The sequence below is a fragment of the Phaenicophaeus curvirostris genome, chromosome 4, assembly GCF_032191515.1.
Source record: "Phaenicophaeus curvirostris isolate KB17595 chromosome 4, BPBGC_Pcur_1.0, whole genome shotgun sequence".
Classification (NCBI taxonomy): Eukaryota; Metazoa; Chordata; class Aves; order Cuculiformes; family Cuculidae; genus Phaenicophaeus; species Phaenicophaeus curvirostris.
Window position 1 is genome coordinate 49,444,552 of NC_091395.1, and position 21,626 is coordinate 49,466,177.

Consider the following 21,626-nt stretch of genomic DNA (forward strand, 5'->3'; position numbering starts at 1 on the left):
GAAAAGTAACCCGACATCTTCCCTTTTACAGATCAGCAACTCTTGTCCAGCTAAAGCTGTGTTGTTCCCAATTAATTTCCCCAACTACCACCTCAATAGAACTGCATTGTATAAAAATTAAACAAATAAGTCTTTTTCTCTTTCTTCGTGTGATGATGTTTCTGGCCAGACACATCTGTTTGATTTTGCTCACTTCCTGAAGGAAGTTATTTGTTCCAAATGTTAGAGTAATTCAAGCTTCAAACATTAATCCTTTTGATTCACTTCTGTTTACAGTAGAGCTTCACACTCCTTCAGTAATGTTTTGGAAATGATGTAGAGTGTTATATTCTGCAGTATAATGGGAAAAATCATTCAAACAGAACAGCCTGCTGCGACAAAAAACTACATTGCACAAGGTCTTAGAATATTAAAACGAAATCGGAAAGAAGAATCAAGTCATCTCCAGTACGGATGTTTATAGATCAAATATATGTTTTCTGAGTGAATAACTCCAGCTACGGCCCTTGAATATGTAATCGCGACGCATGTTATTTCATCAGTAAGGTTATTCTCTATCACTGTTCCCTAACCTCACTAGCTTATTTCCATTTTTCTGCAGTTAAAAACTATAGCTTTCGTAATAGCAAAAGCAGTGTTTGTGGTGGGATTTTCTTACAGACACCACATTTTTTCAGCTGAGACAGACATGCACTCAGGTCACTAAGTCTACTTGTCAACTGCTTAAACAAATTTGTTTTGTTCTATTTTTAAATCATTAAATATGAAAGTGAAAAATGTTTTGCTTTGGTCTAAAACTATGAATTTTTACAAGTATTTTTCTTTGAAAAATTAAGCAAAAATTTAAAAAGCAAATATCTGTTTGAGAAGACACCATCTTTCATATTTAAATGCACATAAATTAAAAATACAGGACTGTATCACTCTGTATTGACACTTTAGCTGTTTTGTAGCTTTTATTATGTATGAAAACAAACCTCTGAAGTTAATATTAAATGTGAAACATTTGGGTCATGCAATAGTTTGTTTGGAAAATTCTTTCTCTCAACTTTCTGCTGCTTAGCATTTATAACTTCAGCGGTGCCTTAACAGATACATTTATAGTTTAAACAGAATGCTAGAAGACTATACAAGATAGGCTTGTTGACTTCACCTTGGATACCAACAAGGAACCAGTTCACAGATCTTTTCTCATTTGTGAGAAACAGTGTGGTTGAGGAAAAAGCTTATGTTGTACATTTTGTCAGCTTTCAAGAAAAAAGTGCACAATGGCTCACACAAAAGAGAATAACAGCAACCTTCCTTTTTAATTGCAGCTACAGTGGTCTCATTACTGCTTTTTGGAAGAGCCTAAAATTTAGGTTTGGTAATTCACAGGTGATAGTCATGATAATCTGCAACCTGTCTAAGCAAAAAATGTAGTTAAGATTTCTATAATCGATTGTTCTTCACAAGATTCCTCCTTCTGACAATAAAAAAGGAACAAAAATAATCAATAATCTGTTGATAACCCCACCTCCAATAGTGCAAGCTCCAAGCAGATTCACAATATTAATGTGGTTTCCAAGGTAACTCAACACCTTAAGCTCTGACATCAAGGCTTCTCTTTCTGTTAAATGGGCACTTGCTGCAAGGCAAAGTACAATGTTCAGTACATAATACACCTACCAGAAGGAAGTGAGAAAAAATTGTATAGTATATTACAGCAACTTACGTTTCAGCATCTTTACTGCTACTGTCATAGCAGCATCAGATTTAAATAGACCATAAGCAGTGGCTTCCACAACTTTTCCAAAAGCTCCAGCACCAAGAGTTTTACCTAATAAAGCAGAACAGATGTAATGACTGGGAGCAGCATTTTATTTTATGATATCAAGGAAGCTATTGTAGATATGCCTGCTTGCTTTTTGTCCCAAGGTTATTAAGAGAAATTACCGCTATTTGCATTATTGCAAAACATCATTTTGACAAAACCCTGCTATGTTTGACCAAAGTCTCATGTGAGACCTGAAGGTTTGACCTTGCAGAAGAAGTTAAATAAATCTAAACTAACCAAAACTCAACCGGTTTCTAGGAAATTCCCATTTGTGATCATAAGGAAGTTGCGTTGGATCTATGTAAACATAGTTGTTTCCATTTATTTCTTCAACAACTTTCCACTGAACTTCATATTTGGGTTTCTGGAAAGGAAAGAGAGCAGCTGTCACTATTGAAACCTCCAAAGGCAGCTCACACGCTTTCCTAACTTGGGCAGTGGGGCTTCTGATTTTACCTGCAAATATATGTACACCAGGATCATGACAATGATGCACATCAGTCCTGCAGCAACTCCAAATGCAATTAGTAAAGGGGTGAAAAGGGTATGGGTACGGATTTGTTCTGGAAAGAAACAGAGAAATTCTGCTTAAGTACTGAAAAGAAAAACTCTATTAGAAAGATGCAGGTGAAAACCTTCCCTCGGTTCTTCCTTGTGACACAGTTTGGGGTTTTGACTTGCCCAGGTGTGCTCTAGGCACATCAGAACAGCTTTCTTGAATGAGTTGTGGGGGACAATTCTCTCACAGAAACCATCCAGTTTGTTGCCTCATGAGTCTCAGCATCATCAATTCAGGAGCTGTGACACCAAGATCAATTAATACAAGGGATTTGCATGATCTCTGTCAAGCTAGCTTTTTCTCTGAAATCCAAATTTCTTCTCTTTTTCCCTCCCAAGTATGATCTCTACAGCACTTTACAATTCAAGATTGTGCTGAGTGGCAAAGGAACACCATTCCAGTAAAACCAATCTGCTCCAAATCTGGCTTTTTCTTTTTACATTATATCTGGGTGTAACAGAGAACAAACAAGTAGCAGAACATTTGATCCTACAAAGAAGAGCACAGATTTACAAACACATTTTGAGGCATCTATGTTCTCGTGCTTTTTTTTCCCCCACAAACCCATAAATACCGCTACAAAACTCATAAGTCCTTTGGCAGTGTTTTGATTTTGCTACTTTTACAACAGGAGGACTCCTGTTAAGCTCAGGACCACTTTCTCCCGAGATATTGTAAAAATGTTTAAAAAATACAGTTTTCCCTTGGAAAAAAAGTATGGTCTAAATAGTCAAACAGACAAAGATGGGAAAAGAAAAAGGAAGAGAGAGAAGAAAAGCCAGTATAATGATATAGGTGGTTTGCCCCTGTGCTGCACAGACAGAAGAAAACCATCTAACCGCTGGGCCGCAGATCTGGAGCCATAACATCTGGATAACACAACATTAATTGAAAAACTAAAGCAATGCTTTGACAGGCAGAAAACGTAACATCGTATGTTCTCATACGCTCAGTCACAGTACCGTAAGCTTTCTTATGGCAAAGGTAACACGCATAAGATATGAACCGCCTTACAAAGGCAAGTGCTAAATGGCACTCACATTTTCTGATCTCATTCACTCCAGCTATTACCTTTAATAGCAAAGTTGAAGAAAGCAGAGCTCCTGTCCCCATTGCTGGAGGCCTCACAGCACACGGTGCCAGTACTCCTGAACATGCTGGCATTGATGGTGCTTTCAACAAGGACTCGTTCAAATGATGGCACTGATGAGTTTGTGTAACTGATTTTGACATTCATGGGGGATATTGTTGGTGAATCAAAACACCTGGGAGAGACAATACTGACAGTTACCTGACAGGTACTGCTATCTGGAATGGATGACAGGTCCTGCTGTTGAGGCAGATAGTCACTGCCAGACCAGCAGATAATTAAATAACACCACTCCACAAAGGGATTCAGTTGAAAATTTTATCCTTGAAATTTAGCCTACACGAGATGCCTCATTATCTTCTATGCAATGAGTGAAAGGGATGCATACACCAAGCCTGACCCAACTGGACATCAGGAGGTCTCTGTGTTTGCTTTTGCCTAGAGATACCTACAGGTCCGTAAGTCCACTATGGGTTTTGTGCCATCCAGCCTGCATCTCCAACCTCAGCTTTGAGTAGTTGCGGTCTCTTACCTACTCTTGAAAAATTTCCACAAGCATAATTTTATTGTAGCACAAAAAAATTGCATGATGTGCATCCAACAACTTCAAGTTTATATCCAGCCGAAAAATAGCCAGTTCTGTTCTCTCAAGATGCTGCTTCTCCTTCACATATCACGTACTTACTTCATGAGTACATAATTAAGATTTTAAAAGTACTATTTTAAAAAATTAGGGAAATAACAATTATTTTAAGCATAAAACAAACCATACAGGTGGGAGATCCATGACTTGCTAGTACGGGATCTACAACCATGGTGGAAGTCAATCAAACCTTAAAATATGCTTCACAAATGTTCATTTCACAGTGACACTCTACAACTTTTTTAGAAATATGGTAACTAGACACCAGATTTTATTCATAGTAACTCTGGACTTGTTTACTTATCGTATGTTTCCTGTGAATAGAAATCTAATTACTTCACATCTTAAAAAATTTTGTAACAGCCATATTCACAAGTGATTCTGTGATTGTCGTTCTGTGAAACTGCATACAGAACGTGTGTTATTCAGGGCCAAACTGATACAAATCTTAGCTAGCTTACAGTGGATAGAAAGTTTGGGGTTTACTCTTCCACAACAGAACAGAATAATGAAATGTATCCCTGCCTTCCCCTCAAACCACTGCAAATAATGCAACGTCAAAAACAATGAAAACGGTGGTGCAATGTCTGAACATAACTGTTATCGAGTCATTTTATGTTCTTGATATTTAACTACAACTTGGGTGTGCTGCATCTAGAATTACCTTTAGAGGCTCTGATTTACTTGACTCACCTCTGCTCCGTTCCTGGGCAAAAGTACCAGTTTATGGTAGGGGCTGGGAATCCAGCTGCTACACACTGGAGAATACCATTGCTAAGTATATCCAGAGTGAGAATCTCCGGTTTTGCTGCAATAAGCAAAAACAAGAGTCACAAATCAGGGGAACACAGAATTTGCATTGCCATTTGCTCCTGACCCCTGTAACTGGCATCCATCACTGCCTGTGGAATTACTCAGGTGAACAGAGGTTCGCATGTTCAAGGGTGTCCAGGTATGAATGTGCCCTGCAAGCACTGACCATACATGAAATCATCAGCTCTTACACTGAATGTTTGGGCCGGATTTCAGAAGAATACTTCCACTGAGTGTTTGGTTTGATGAAAGATCCTAAACCAGCAAAGCCCAGAGCTTAAACAACACAGAGTAGTGTGCACTTGGAACAACAGTGCAGTTCCTGTTCCTGCATAGCAAGACTTTACCCGCCCGTAAAAAGGACAGTTTCTTCACAATTATAAGCATACTAAATCTGTCAAACCACATCTCTACTATATCTGCCCTTTGTATTAAATATTACCACCGCAGCCAGGAAAGGAACTACAGCGTAAGGCAACCAGTGCAGACAGAGTGCCCATAGAGGACACATATCTCTCCAAGATGCTGCTACCAGAATGCCTTAGTGCCTAACTCTCTGAAACACTGCACACAAAGGAAGTTAATATTTGGCTGAACATATTAGCTTTCCAAACAATAATTTGTGATTAATTGGGTAGTTTAGAAAGCAATGTGGCCAGCTGATGCCTCTCCCATCCTGCATCAGAGCTGGTCCTGCACTTGGTTCAGGAGCTGCTGATATGAGTATGGCAGGAAACCAGAGAGATCAGATGGACTTTACAGTCATTAGTCCAATGTCATAGACTTCGGCAAAGAGCACTGCCAAAACAGTTCTGGCAAATATTAGCATGATGTTTTTCTTGGAGAAACTTGAATAAGAGCCCTTATTTCCTGCAACTACCTCAGTTTTCTTGCAAAATCTCCCAGAAAAAAGTTAGTAGCAAAAAACCCAGAAGATATGGTGATGATGCTGCTCACCCAACAAGTACAAGTTAAGACTCCATTATCAGTTAATGAACCACTACTACTCTGGAAAGTTGTGGAGCTGTATAGACTACACTAGGGAAATGCTGATTTATTTCAGATGAAATCCACGCACAAAGACTGTGCAGTGTTAGTTTTTAATGAATATTCTACTTGCTGATTAAATTAGAGGCAATAAAGCACATGCATATTCTCAATCACATAGCATCTCTTCATGACTCATGTTACAGGAACCGAATGTTCTTTCATTTCTAAATCTGCATGTTGTGTTTTATGCAAGCCACCAAGGACCAAACATTGTTGCAAAATGTTAAGAGGGATTTTCAGCCTTACTCATTTGATGAGGAACTTTTTGAGAGTGCACACTCACCCATCTCACAGAATACACAAAATCCATGTTTCCAAAACTCCTATTTTGTCTCAATGCTCTGTACAAGAACCCTGTGCATTTAATTGCTTCCTAATTTCTTTTTCATCATTGTTACAAAGTAAATGCCTAACGCTTAATAGGTATTGTCTGTGACAGTCAAAGAGGGCTTTCCTCCTGAGCCACATTTTATGGATCAGAATGAATCTTTTTATATCATCACAGTGACTCCTTGTTTGTTCACTGCATATTCCAGTTACAGGAAAACTGCTGAGCTTGATCTATAATGCTGTGACCAGTTTTCTCTTTGCACCATGAGCCCCAACTACATGGGTAATGTTCTGTTGACTATAATTAAGCCCAGCTATTATTTTGCACTGAACTCAGATACTAGTGGAAGATTCTTTCACTAATTACTAGATGTACTATACCTTGCCACTCTGGAGATTTCTACAATTTCTTAATTGTAACTCAGCTCAGTATGCTCCTTGTCAAGTTGTAATTTTCTTTTTGCCTCCTAATTTCAGAGCTCCTTCCTTCCTTACTTCATGTCACATTTACTATGACTGACTACATTTTTTTTAAGCAATTTAGTATTGTTTCAGATTAGCATATGCAATTACTAAAGGTATTCAAATCCAAGGTAAGTATTTCTGCACAGGGCTTTTCACATCTTTCAGCAAATCTTTTAGCATCAATTTTTGTTTATGAAGTCATTCTCTTGATTATGAATCCTGTTCTACCTGTTTGATTACTTTCTGCTGATTACTCACTCAAGCCAGATGTGTAAACATCACGAGCTACAGCCTAGCAATTTATGCAAAATCCCCACTGACAACAATGTCAGGTCAAGATCTGACCCACCCACACATGACTCACCTTAGGTAGTTACTCTGCTATCTCAAAATATGGTATATTGCCATGCAGTTTGCATTTCATGCCTAAATGATGAGCATTTTACAAGCCACTGAAAGCAGGTTATTTTTCTTAAAAAAAAACCTAGAAGAGTAAATCTATTTAATCTCCTCTTTTCAAAATGAAAACATTGGCAGGAGCTTAGCCAAGGTGCTAAAAGAAACTCTTTTTGAGTCATGTGTCAAATCCATCTGCTTCAGCAATGTCTGCAGTCCTCTTGAAGCTGCTGGGCATGGTAACCTGGGCTCTGTCGAGACAGCTTAAACAACCTCACTGCATCCCAAGACTAATCTTACTACTTACAAGACCAGTAGCTGAAGCAAGAGGGAAGGAGACTTCAGTGCTGCTGGTTGCACAGACATACTATTCAGAAGAACTAAGCCATCCATGCTCTACCCTGGCTAGGCCATGAGGATTAACCACACTGTTCTCAGTCTGGTTTCTTCCTAACCATCACCCACGGGAGTTTTCAGCTTTTATTAGTAGATTCCTCAAAAGTGGCAGCACAGAGCTCTGCACTGACAACTGACACCTGATGATAACAAAACTAAGGGTTGGCATCTATTTTTTCTTTTTTAGTTCTTGTGACCAGACTGCTCCCAGGCAGCCTGCAGAGCCTGGGAGGGCTAGGAGGCCCATTCATCACCCCTTGCTCCAAGCACATGTACAACGCTGCAAGTTGGTAAACACCATCCAGCCTCATCTAAACCAATGGCTCTATAAGCAACCTGCAATTTCTCCCATTCCTTGCCAGAAATTAAACATCTAACTCAACAATTCACTCTGCTAATCTGCAAAAAGCAGAATTATCCCTCGTGACTGTAACCAACACTCATCCATGGTGACAAAGAACATGCGAGGTTGCCAGTGCCCTCATCTCAGAGATCACACAGAGGTAACATAAAAGGCACAAGAATACAAATGACAGTATTCACAGATGAAGGAAGAAATGCCATATTCTGAAAGGAGCTCAAATGACATTTCTAGACCCAAACTATGGCATTGCTAATAGTGACACTATGTATGTCGACCTTCAGTAATAAATTAGAAGAATTCAGAAACTAAAATCTAGTATTTTGTGCATCTACAATTTCTATATTTGTGCATCAACAGTTTTCTGCATTAGCCTGTGCCCAGAGAAGGACACATTGCTGCTGAAGCAGCAACACAAGCTGTATTTGCCGCGCATTCACTCACTTTCTATACAGTTCCTCCTGTTTGAAGGCATCATTGTCTACCTCCTCTTAGTTTCTCCAGCCTGCCTGCAGTTCCCTCCTGGTTCATTTTTCCTTAAGCTTGGCCTTTAGCATCTGCCAATATTTGTTTGCTGAAAGCATTAAATTCTCTAAAATGATGGCTCTGCTAAGAAGGACAGGGTTTCCTGAAGGTTTCATTGAATTAATTTTGAGGTTTAGCTTTTGTATTGAAGAACACTTTTTGGAACTGAAGCCGAGACTCTTTTTTAACAAGCATGTCCCAAAGATGACAGCACATGCATTTGTTAAGCTACGCAGATATCTCTAAAACAAAGAAGATCTATATATTATTATACAGAAGTATTTAGATGCCACAAGGCACAAGTGACAAGCTTTCAAACTCTGCATCCAACTCAAACGAATTAAAGACAATTAATAGCTTAACTTGGCTGCCAAAAATGCAAATTATAATCCCTCTACATCCTACTCCACCTTAAACTACTAAAGGTTTACAGTACATGCTTATTTTTGAGATCATATTTCCAGGTGCCACAGGTTTTTTTTCCTGTATAAAGTACCTACTGCTCTCCAGTAACCTCTGGAATAAATTTGCTACAATGTAAGGTCACATTGGATAGTAGGTGGATTTGTGTAAGTAGTCTGCACTTTTATATCTTGACATTTAAATAGTTCCCCAGCATGTGCTTCAGTTCAGAAAGCCTCTCATATGCTGAACCACACTGTGACATCTTGTGCATACATTATGTTGTATAAAATACAATGACTGTGATAATGAAATATTTCAGACTGTTCACTTTACTTACTTTTCACATAGACATTAAATGTTACAGAAGAGCTGGCATCAGAATTGGACACAAAAAATGTGTAAATGCCTCCTTCTGTTCCTTTTAATCGGGTAAGGTGAAGTTCACTTATATAACTGTAAAGAAAAAAATTAAGCATTACTGATACTCATAACTTGCAGTGAACAGGGAACTGGTGCATGGAAGCTAAGGAGGGAATTACTAGCATGCCATCTTCTGCAGGCAGTGTCCGTTCAGACACTCTCATCTTGCAGTATGACGGCCACTGCACTAAAACATGCATAAGTTTTGCCACTCCTAACACCCAGATGCGTGCTTGCCTGACAGCTTGGCACCAAGCTTGGACCCCACACATGCACCACTCCCTGCTCCTGTTCTCACTGAATCATAGAATCATAGAAGAACCAGGTTGGAAGAGACACAACCCAGGCCACACGTGTTATACTGGCAGACAAGGACCCAGGAGAGAACAGTACACAGCAGAAATAAAAGCATAAGCTTTTGTCCAGAGCACTGGCTCTGCTGTGGTGGTAGAGGGAGTTTCCGAACATGAACAACTTTAATTCTTATTTTTGCTTATTGAGCAGGAATGGCATTTTGTAGGTGAGTCATGAGTTTGTGGCCCACTGGTCCTCAGATGGTGTGGTTGGCTCAATGCTATCCCAAATCTAGGTTAGCAGACTTCGCACCAGTTACTGTGGTAAGCCACAGAGACTACAAGATCTTTTATAATCACGATTTTCTAGCCACCTCCACTTTTGTCTTTCCAGAACAGACTCTAGCTTGCTGTTCCAAAGTGAAATTGATAGTACTCACAGTCATTTGTATTACCTGTTTTTGCCCACAGTCTTGAACTTGACATAGTGGTCCGATGAATTCTGTAACGTTTCATTCATGTACATCCAAACTTCTTCCTTTGGTTTTGGATATGCCTCATATTCAACTGTTAAATTTCCATTTTGTCCTGCATTTATATCTATTGTGGTATTCATTGTCACAAACAAACGGACAAATCCTTTAGCTGACGGCCATAAGAGGAGAAGAAAAACAATTTCAGGGCCACTTAGAAGACTTAGTACTCTAACCACACTTAGACTACGTCAAGACCAGTGATCAAACATCCAGCTGTGAAACAGGAAACCTTATCTACAAAGCAGAACTTGAATCCTCACCTGCCCAAACCAAAACCACTAGCTATATATAGCAATGAGGCACAGGACTTAAAGCAGCCTTGAGTGCCCTACCAGAAACAGTTCCATCTTCTGGTGATAAATATCCATTATTTGATTTTGGGAAAATGCAAGCACATGTTTGATTCTACCCAAGCATAGATATTTTTCCAAAACTCAGGGACCTTACTATACGGCATGAAAGAAGCACTAAATAAAAAATTGATAAATTGATCATTTATGACAATATACTAGAATATTTAAGGTTTCTTTGTCAAGTGTAATTAAGAATGACATTATAAATGAAGCTATTAAAAACTGTAATTAGAGGAAGATGTGGTAAGTCCACAGGCCTGGATACCAATTGTCTTAAACTTAGGCATTTCTGTTCATCTACTGCTGGGTCTTAATCTCTTATTTGGCAAATATCATTTATCACTGTGCAATTCAGTTCCAAAATATCATATGGAGCGCCATCCATACTGCAGCGGCTTTAATTTCATTAATAAACTCATCAGCTTCAGGATTATTCACTTTGACGACAAATTTTTCAGTCCTATTACATAAATTCATATGGGAATTATGAGTTTGAAAGGCAGATTGCAATTACAACAGAGCAAATTTACTGGGAGAGCTTGAATTTACATCAAAAGTCAATCTCAGACGCCTGCTTCTTCCTGCTTCCTAGTAATCAAACTGCTGTGGCCAGCAGCACACATGAGCTTGGTGAAAGCATATGGAGCTGTCAGAGCACTTGACAGATGCTTTTGAGAAGAAAGGATGAGTAAACTCACAGCAGGCAGGTATGCTCCAAAATGCTCTCCATCATTAGAAAAGAGGAAAACATTTAAAATCTGGAAACTTAAGATTGTTAGTTCCTTTGCAGAGTCTTTTTCTATTTTCATAGGATCCCCTGTGCAACCTAGATCCAAAATCAGACCCAAGAGCCTGCATAAAAAATTTTATGATTTTAAGATTGTGCTATCAGTACCCAAAAGAGTTCTAGAAACTGTTTATGATTAGACAAATCAACTGTTAATCAAAGTAATTAGGACATTTACCCCCCCAAAAAAGCTATTTTCATATAAATCTTATGGCTAATATTGAAACCAATGTAATTTAGAAACTGGTACAATCCCAGAAGCTCTCTTGTATGTGCCATACACCACTTCCCAGTACCCTGGGAGGTGGCACAGTTCAGATAAATATAGTCACTTTGACAACGAATAGTGAAAGACACCCAGGAGACAGTTTTTTAAGTCAAATTTGAGAGGGTGGGGAGAGAAAAGTGTCTCAAAAAGGAAAGATTCCAGCTTTTCTCTGGTAATTTTTATTAAATAAAAACTTTGCATTTTACTAAATACAAACTTGTTACTTTACTTTCTTTTTGTAATGCTGTCCTTTCTTTTAGTCCCCCGACCTTCCAAAGTCAATGATTTTTAAAGCCACATTTGCATACATAGTAGTACTAAGAATTTCTGCAGTTAAGAACTTCCCTCCTCTTATAATAAAAGCTTTCATATTGTTCCCCTTGGCTAAAAGATTTTCTTTCATACTTCACACTTTTATGTAGGAATACAGTCTCGCCTTTAAAAAAAATGAGGAAAACATCACCATCATTATGAGCCCTACCCCCTCGCATGGCAGAGCAAGGTTAAGGGCACTCAAACCTCTCTCACTCTGATGAAGATCTGACCCACATGGGTCAAATACTTCTGTTTCTTTAAATTATCAGGGAAAGCAAAACTATGTTGCAGGAGTATCTGTGCAACAGAAAAACAGATTTGAAAAGGAAAAGGCATCCAAGGCTACACTTCCCTCAATTACTGCACCCTTGAATGGTGCAGAACTGAAATGGTTGTAGCAGACTTCTCCTGAATGATCTTATTAACTGTTCTTTACATGTTCTTAATTGTCCTTAATTTATCAAATTAGGAGGTTTTGTCAGCTTTAAAATTCAAAAGGCACTGTGTGTCACCCAACATAATACTATAGCAGACTCTAAATGAGTCTGTTATTAAACTAGAGGAGGGAGGGAATCTGCTAATTGTTAAGGGACATAATCCTAAACCCATGGAAGTGATGAACAGTAGATTTATCGTGGGGGTGAGCGCCAGAACAATTTAATGCTGTATGTGCACATCACAATGTTCCTTGAGGCATTATTTTAAATAGGGGTACATATATAGCTTCCCCTATGTAAAAAACACCAACGTGTTAATGTCAGCAAAATTTCCCTTGCTTGGAAGGCACATATTAAAGATACACTTTGTGCTTGTGCTGCCAAATGACTTAAGTGTAGGGATAGTACCAGGCAAAGGTAAATTACTTGCTTCCTTAAGAATAGATTAAATTTAAAATTAAACCAGGAGGGATGAGACAAGCCAGAGAGAAGGAAACGCTGTTGTGTGGTTGTTCTAATATTCCATTCCAATACCATGCAAAGGGTTACAGAACACACCACAGCACTTCCTCAGCCATCCCATATGGTACCAGTCAGCAATAACCTTTTAATAAAGCAATTTCACTCATTGAGGTTTGGGGAAAAGGAGAGAGATGAAAGGGAAGACTTCCCAGTGTTTTCACTTTCCACTTCCTGCTCTTAGAAACATTAAGATTTCTACAAGAACTATTTACCTAGTACTTTCAAGGTTACTGTGGCATTGGTTTTTCCAAAAGGATTTTCTGCTTGGCATGTGAATTCTCCAGAATCATTAACTCCCACTGAACGGATGTTCAATGTTAATTTCCTTTCGTATCCATAATCACCCAAATTTCTGCTTTTGGTTGTAACAATCTGTCGGTAAAAAACAATTAACATCTAAAACACTGTGTATGCAGCATCTTTCCTAGATAAATTAAAAATAGAAGTAATTATAACTTTGCTATATTAATATTCATAACTTTAAACCGGAATAATAAGCCAGCATGATAAACCTGTCACTAGAATCTCTCCATGCAAAACAAGAGTGTGATCATCTGTCTTTGGGAGATAATGTCCTCTCCTAAGCCCTATCCCCTCCCCTTATTCATTTTTTTCCTCTTCAAGCGCTACCGTAAGGCAAGAATATTTGCATGTGTGTGTGTTCACCTGCCTTGAGAAAGCCAAACAGGGGAGATAGCCCAAGCTGCACAGCTGAAATTCTATAATTTCTTCAAATATTTGAATCACATAGCAAATAGAGTGTTGTGCCCAAAGTCATACCCACCTCACTCTCGCTAAATTGCTAATACCAATGAAGGTGAGGAACTGACAGAAGGTTTTATTGGCACTAACAATGCTTCTAGCTGTAGAGCCTGATGCAAAATGACCACCGGGTCTTGATTTTCCTAATGCTCAGAAGCTGCAGCTGTTATAAAAAGTCATTGAAATTCTGAAGTCTGGTTTAGCACTCAGGTGGTGCCTAAAAATCATTTAACTCTCTAACAGTCGCAATGCTTCCCAGTGAATGACAAGAGAGAATTTAAGTTGCTTTAGCTTCATTTTAAACTGGGTTTATCTATGCCCCAAGACTGTGGTACCTCCTCATTGCAGACATACTGCTGAGAGACCTGCTGGCAGCAGGCTTTACACAGCACCCTTCCTCTGATACCCACTCTAATTCTTGGTCCATAGCAATCTAGATTTATTAATCTAAAAGGCAACTTGAGACACCATTCTCTTTTCAAAGCATTAAGTACATCATGACTCTATGCCCATGTACGCATAGAAAAAAATAAATCCTTTCAGGTGTTGACTTCAGTTTCTGTGAGAATGCTAAGCGTGGAAAGACTGATAAATTCACATTAATTAATCCAAGTGCAGAACCTAGACTTGCTATGATTATCTAGTAGAATTATTTCAATTCTTGGAGGTTCCAAGAGCTTCCAAATTAAATTTATTCTTCTCAATGCAATTTTGATTCCTCTCAAGCTATAATAATCACAAATAGAAGTTTGTTTTGTATGGATGTGTTTGCTTTTTGCAAGTCTTAATTTTTAAACGTGGTGATAACTTCAGTCATACAAAGAAAACATGGTTTTGTTTTTTCCCTCTCACCTATTCCAGACAAACTGTAACTCTGCATATATTTAAACATGAATTGTATGAATTCTGTTTCAGTACAAAATTTAATTTGATAGTCAATATTTGAAAAAGAGCATCCCCTGCTATTTACAAGAAAGGTCAAATTTATTTGGTCAAAGATATTTTCTTTGTAGCTTGTACTCATAAAATCAAAAGTGATAAAGCATGAAAACTTAGGGGAAGGCCCTGATTTCATCACACTGAACGAAGGAAAGAGAGAGGAATGAGAGAAGAAATTGAGATCACAGATGAAGAACTTGCAGTTGACCTTGGCACAGGACCATAAGTCCCATCTGCATATCCCATGCCACCTTCAGGTCATGTAGACCTTATCAGCCTTTGGAGCAGTGAGGTGGGATTTGTGGGGCACTGAGCACTTAACAAGAGCAGCTTTGCCAGAGCCAGTGGATGAGCTAAGCATGGCATACCCAGCCCCAGGGAACGGGCCTCCCATTTGCTATCTACTCAAGGACACGTGATTTATCCAAACATTACAGCATCACAGAAGCCTTTTTTTTTTTCTTCCATATACATGTGGACTGCGAATTACGTATTCTGGTCACTACCATAAGCAGGAAAAAACCAGCCAGTTAGCATGCAAGTGTACATGGCAGGAATTACTAACAGGTCTTCATAAGGGCTTTTAATTCATTTAAACTTCAGCATATACCCAGAAGACCAAGTAGCACCTTTGAAAACAACCCAGTGCCTGCTGCTCACTTCAAAGGCAGAGCTGGTAGCATGCTGGTTGACCAGGGCAGAGGATCTCTGTGCCCCTCGTCTGCGGAATAGCTGTTCTGCCAGGAATGAACTCTCCTGGAGCCCTTAAACTGCCAATAATTTAATTTGGTGATGCCAAGCAGTAACTTCATCTATCACTACAAACAGAAGTCAGTTCACTGGTTCATTTTTCAGAACTCTCCCAGATAGTGAGGCACACCATGTAATTTAAATGAATTAATCATTCCTGCGAACGCTTACTACTATTCCTGTCACATACAATCCCATGCTAATTAGCAGGTATTTTACTGTTAATGATAACGACTAGAATATGTAATTTGCAGTCCATGTGTTGATATTTGCAGCTCCCATTGATTGCAATGTGATGTGTAGGCACTCCTTGCTTCCGTATTTAGGCAGTGCAACAGAGGTCACCTAAACTTCACATTGAAGAACCTAACTTTAATTTCTGTTTGGGAAGAGATGTTCTTCCTTTCAGCTGTCCACAAGGGCATGAGACAGTTGTTGCTGGCCTCTCACCAGTCTGTGGGATCTAAGACCTTTGGAAATGCAGCAAATCCAAGCTGATCCAGCATCAAGTATCCAAGACAAGCATGTGAACATCTACAGAGAGCTTGCATACTGGGTATATACGATAGAATTAAAGGAACTCACCCCATTTTTGTGAGGAATCCACCTATCTTGTACACTGCTATCCACATCTGTGATTATGCATGTAACTTCAAATGTTTCCCCTTCTTTGAGAAGCTCATATGTTTTGGACAAGCTGATGACAGGAAGAGCTTTGTGAACTGGAAAACAATTTAAAAGTGCATTACTTTTCATTAGCTTGAGAGCTTCCAAGGCAAAATAAAAATCAAGGCATTAACTTTCCAGTAGAATTTCAGGTCTCCATGAGGTATTCAAATTTCTTAAACATATTAAAGAGTTGTTCCTTTACAATAAGCATATTTCTGCTTCAACCTCCCTTCAAATTACACTTAAGTTAGATAATATTTGTTACAGCATAGCAACTTGCATGAAAAAAACTTGAATAATGTTGAAACTTCAATGGTATGATTCATTCCATGACAGCGATTAAAAAGTTGCACTCTAGAGCTAAAAACACAGCCACTGAAAAACCTTAGCCTAGTATGAACCGCAATTTTTAATTAGAAATTACTACAGCTGACACGAAGCACAATCCAACAGGTCCCTGATAAGCCCCTGGGCAGCCTAGCAAGGACAGCTACAAGAACTTCAACATGCCTACCTCTGCTCACAGTGGTGGTTCACAGAGATGGCTGATGCCAAGACTATGGACAAGTTTGTCACCCAAGAGGCAGGTGGTTACCAGCAGCCATGGGCTAGCTGTACTCCTGTTCTGCTTCGGGACGACTTTGGTCAACAGTCAAGTATATTTGAGGACTATGCGTTTCATATCCTCACAAATCTGTTCAGCTCTTTCTCTGTTTCCTCCACAGTTCTCCTCTTTTCTTCATCCTTTCTTCAAATTTTCCCCATAAACGAGACTACAGTGAACCTCCCACAAGTTTTTTTTTTATGCAGGAAGACTCACTTTCAAATTGCAAATGCAACATATATCAGATAAGCCCTCCCAGACTCTCTTCCTGCCCTGACACAGGCTTTGTAGTCATCTTAGGTAAATTATATTAAACTTAGGAAAGCGCCATGCTTTTCACCCATTCAAACTTTAACAATAATGTTTCCCTCATGTTCTATGGAAGAGAACAAAGAAATGTGTCTGTTCCCCTCAGATACAAACCTACATAAAATTCTCCTCTTGGCATTCAGCAGACCCAAGAGACAGGAGGAAACCAGTGCAGAAGGCATGCTGTGTTCTCACCCGACAGCAACATCAATGGACAACTGAAAGAAAGCCATAAGGCCACAAAATTCCTAATTGTTTTGAGAACGGCTGAACATAAACACTCCCTGTGCTATTGTAGCAGGGTTGTGTATGCCTGAGTACACCTACACGGCTCCCTGTTTCGTGGATGCTTCTTCTGTCTTCTGGCACTAGAAACTCAGATCTGTTGGTTTAAGTGCCATGGTTATGATTACAAAAACACTGCCCACCAAAGGTCTATAATGCACTTAAATCTTTAACCAAGGAGAAAGTGGGAGTTCTACCTAGTAAACTCAGTAAGGACTGAACACGACAGCATAGTAGTTATAACACTGAGGACAATAATGCTGCTGCTGGTGGTGGCCTCCAGCAGATTCTTCCACTCACTGTACGCCTTCCTTCACACAGAGAAAACAGGCAGAGTGCCCAGGTCGCACCAGCCATGTGCGGTGGCCCAAGATCAGTGGGTCACTGGTGACGGATGCCAGGTCAGCACCCTGCCATCTGAAGTCACTGCTATATTGAGCAAGTACAGACTTTCATCCCATAAAAAAAGTAATAATCCAGTATTACAGCTTGCACTCTCCTGTGTCAGAGGAATGTCAGTTATGTCAATCAAATGCCTGTTTTCTTTGGCCACCGCTGAAAAAACAGTTGAAAAATAAACTCGTTACAGCAAAAATAACAGGGACAGCAAGAAAGGACTTGATTTATATCGTCAAAGGAGAATGCTAGAGATGCCTGTACTGATTAAACTTTTATTCTCTTCTCATTAATTAAAATTTATTATTCATTAAAATTTACTATATCAGTTTCCAAATCACCACGGAAAAGACTTCTTCAATTTTACATAACAAACTGGGTACTTGAGATGGCCTCTGCTTCCCACCCCTGCCTCACCACCAAAGAGCACGGCACCGGGCAGGTCACACAGCCCAGGCAGGTCACAGAGGCCCTGCTATGGAGCAAACACCATGTCCCCTCATCACACTGCAGGGCACCCCTCATTCACCACCCATACAACAAAAAAAAGCCAACAGGAAGAGAAGAGAAATACTTTTGCGTGAAAAGAAATGCATTTGCAGCCAACAGAAAGTTCTGAGGCACAACATATGCATGTGCATGACCAGGGGACGCCTCCTCCCCAGACCTCACAGCAGCCTCTGCATCATGCACATGCCTAAGCAGAGACACCTTCTCAGCTGCAGCAAAGGGTTGCTTCTTCATTGAAAAAGCCCCAGAGCTACGCAGAGAAGAAATTCACTTATTTTCCCCTGAGGGACCATCTCACAACCTGGTTTGATGAACTGCTCCCGCCTAATCTCTCCTGGGTATTTATACAGTGGATTAATGACACATGGGGTAAATGATGACTCCAAAATGTCCAGACAAAACCAGTCTGTTATGTACTGCAGAGCCAAGCATTGGGCTTCCCCTCCTTCCTAAATCCACTTAACCATTGAACCTTAGGACACAAGGGCGTGTGAAGGTCAAAAGTAGGGTGTCATCAACAGTTTCATAGAGATAAAGTGGTGCATCTGGCAGCTCAACCACAATGTCCTCCTCATCATGACCTGGGCACATGGTTGCTGTTGTGAACATCCTTGGTCATGAAGATGGAGACAAACAAGGGCCCTGTGCTCCCCGAATCCTGCCTCTCCACTGAATCCCTGTTACTCAATGTCATCAATCAGTTCCTCCTCCTGTCACTTGTGGGCAACAGACATGTGAGTCAGGCATCCAAATCTTCACGTTGCCTGCACAAACCTGCACAAACCTCAGGGCACTGGCTTGTCCTCAAAGTTTAACAGCACAATCCACACTTCTTAGAGTGGTGAAAAAAAGACACCTGGAAATCACCAGGAATAGAAAATAAAAGCATTCATGGCCAAACCTGCTCAGCACAGCCAGAAGGCAAGCGTCATGAGATCAACATGTACTCTAAAACAACTTTTCCAGAACTACCTTTCTAAGTCCACCACCTTCCTTAGGACAGCCTGCAGTGGCCACAAGGGCCACACATCAATCCCCTAATGTGTAACCACCTCTGGCTTTGAGTAGAAGAGGATTCCAAAAGCCTCCAGAGGAGACCACCACCCCTAGCCTGCCCAAGACAAGGTAAGGACATAAGGAGAGGCTTCCCCACACTTCCCATCTGCTCCTGAAAGGTGAAGGGTAAAATCAGGCATGGTATAAGAAGACAAAAATTCTGTGTTACCTGGTCTCACATTCAGGAAAATGTGCTCTGATATCTTCTCAACTCCATTGTGCTTGGCCAAGCACTGATAGCAGCCCTTAAATGACCTCTGTACATTCTTTATAATGATGCCTTTCTGGGGATTTGGAATGAATGTCATGTTTTTGGGGAGAGGTTTGCCATCGCATTTTCTCAGTGTGAAATTTGAAACATCTGGATCTGTTAATGGGCACACTAGCACGATGTCACTGTCTTCTTTTCCATAGATCAGAGAATCGACAAGGAAGAGTACATTCGGATCTGTAAAGAAATGCAAAGACCTGTCAGAGAAGCTGACATTGCACAGGGAACTTCTGATGACCCTAACTCCATAACTGGAACTTACATCAAAGAAAGTTTTACATTCAGCCAATAAACCCAAGTATTACCCAATTCATGTTTACCAAGAGACATTAAAATTTGCCTTAAAAGAGCAGCACAACAGGAAATCTGCAGCAGCATTCAATACCAGACACACTAAAGAATCATGTGCATTAAAAAAAATCTTACTGCTTTTATATCTGGAGATGGAGACTTTTTTTCCTTGTTTAGCTCCAAAAACTCCAGTCTCCAACCCCAACAACAGTAAACAAAGTTTCACAGACCATTAAAAGTAATTTGCCTTTAGCTGGTGGCAGGGCTGCAAGGTTTCATGCCCACAGGAGGATTTTGAAAAAAATTATGAGCAAATGCAAGTTGAAAAGGACCTACGTTATGGTTTTCACTTCTGTAAAACACATAATCTGTATGAACACACATTGCTGCCAGAGGAAGCACCTAACAACTTCTCTCTCTCTCTCTCTCCCTCTCTCCCTTCCCTGAAAGCTGGAGTTATTTTTAGTCTCCTTTAAAAAAAAAAAAAAAAAAGAAAAAAAAACTGGGCATACAAACAGCATACCTGATTGAAAAATCATCATGTAATCTTTCACAAGGTAACTTCTCTAAAGCATACCATCTCAGCCAACCAGAGAACTCAAACAGTACTTTAACAGTACTTTAAACACCTATCATGGGCCTCAATTTTGATTGTAAAAGTGTTTCAAGACCTTGAAATGCTAAGAACCTGTCCATTAATACCAAATACAAAAATAAAGGATAGTGTGGTGACAAACACTCCGTAAAAGGTTATTTCTGCTCCCATCTGCCCCTACTACAGAGTAGCATGAATTGGAAATGCAGAAACAGAGGGAAAAGTTTTCTTGCATTTTTGCAAACTGGCTTTATGCAATTTGAATTATTAGAGATCAACAAACCATGACTTAACAGAAAAGACTGAAAGAATTTGGTTAAGGTGATGGACAATGTGCATTTGGTTTAAGACAAGAAGTACCAGGCTGAAAATGAAGCATGGGACATTTATGTAAGCAACTAGGAAATGCTAAGTTGTAAAGTTGCTCATCACTGAACAGAGAGAAGTTATGGGCTGGTTTCTAGCTTAAAGTGAGGGCGTAGCTTTAACCTCATTTGATACTGCCACCTGAAAAGCCCCCACAAACTAAAAGTTCTGAAGCATCAGTCTGAAACTAGAGAACAGAGACTACAAACAAATGAAAAATTAAGGCATGCCTGAACAGAACTAAGTGTGATGTTTTGCACACAAAGATACTGAAGAGAAATGCTATGAATATCTGTCACTCCTGAGCTGGAAAAGCGTGGACTAGAAGAACTGATCTAAATGTCCCGCTGACAGAGACTTAACTGACTGGTTTCCTCTCAGCCCACTTTTTCTCCAATATGAGCAGAACCAAGATACCTTCACTATACAGTAAGTATGTCTCCACAGGAATTAGAAAAAAAAAAAAAGACATTGAAACTAGAAGAAAGGAACGAAGACCTGTTTTACTAACAGCTGAAACCACAGGGAAGACCTTGATTGGGTAAGCAGAATTGCTGATGTGCTCCCTTCCTGTCTTCCATCCCCTTTTGGAAGGGAGACATCACAGTGAGAAGACATGAAAGGATTTGCTGTAGAGAATCCAGGCACAAACAGGGTCACAAACATGACCCCAACATGATGTTCTTCCCTCCACAGCTTTCCACCCCAGGTGCATCTTGGGTAGTGCTTGCTTTTGGGGCATGCCTTATTTCCAACACAAGATGTGGTGGTACTTATTGCTTGTGTCTGAAAAGACTTGAGATCAAAATTAAGAGACTTTTCCCTCTTACAAAGGTGTCTGAACTAGCTTGATCTTCACTAAACTTGCTTGGATATGGACACGTACTGCTTCTATAGACACAACACAGGCACTTTCTGCCAAAGCAGAAAGGTGGAAGAGGTGAGCACCTACAGTCTGTCAACCCTGTGATATCCTTGATCACAGAAGCTTAGAAAAATTGTTTTTAGTAGATCCAGATGGACATAAAAGATAAACATCTTGC

General features: G+C 39.8%; 1 protein-coding gene across 2 annotated transcripts in view; it reads right to left on the reverse strand.

Moving 5' to 3' along the window:
* Window positions 1-21,626, reverse strand: part of KIT (KIT proto-oncogene, receptor tyrosine kinase) — a 57,318-nt gene that overhangs the window by 13,079 nt on the left and 22,613 nt on the right. For both annotated transcript variants that reach the window (XM_069856001.1, XM_069856002.1), the window contains exons 3-13: window positions 19,230-19,508; window positions 15,817-15,953; window positions 12,993-13,152; window positions 10,018-10,207; window positions 9,187-9,302; window positions 4,802-4,916; window positions 3,447-3,640; window positions 2,273-2,379; window positions 2,054-2,180; window positions 1,715-1,819; window positions 1,517-1,627 (exon numbers count right to left, since the gene is read on the reverse strand). In XM_069856001.1, coding sequence (XP_069712102.1) covers window positions 1,517-1,627; window positions 1,715-1,819; window positions 2,054-2,180; window positions 2,273-2,379; window positions 3,447-3,640; window positions 4,802-4,916; window positions 9,187-9,302; window positions 10,018-10,207; window positions 12,993-13,152; window positions 15,817-15,953; window positions 19,230-19,508 — 1,641 coding nt within the window. The remainder of the gene's footprint in view (window positions 1-1,516; window positions 1,628-1,714; window positions 1,820-2,053; window positions 2,181-2,272; window positions 2,380-3,446; window positions 3,641-4,801; window positions 4,917-9,186; window positions 9,303-10,017; window positions 10,208-12,992; window positions 13,153-15,816; window positions 15,954-19,229; window positions 19,509-21,626) is intronic.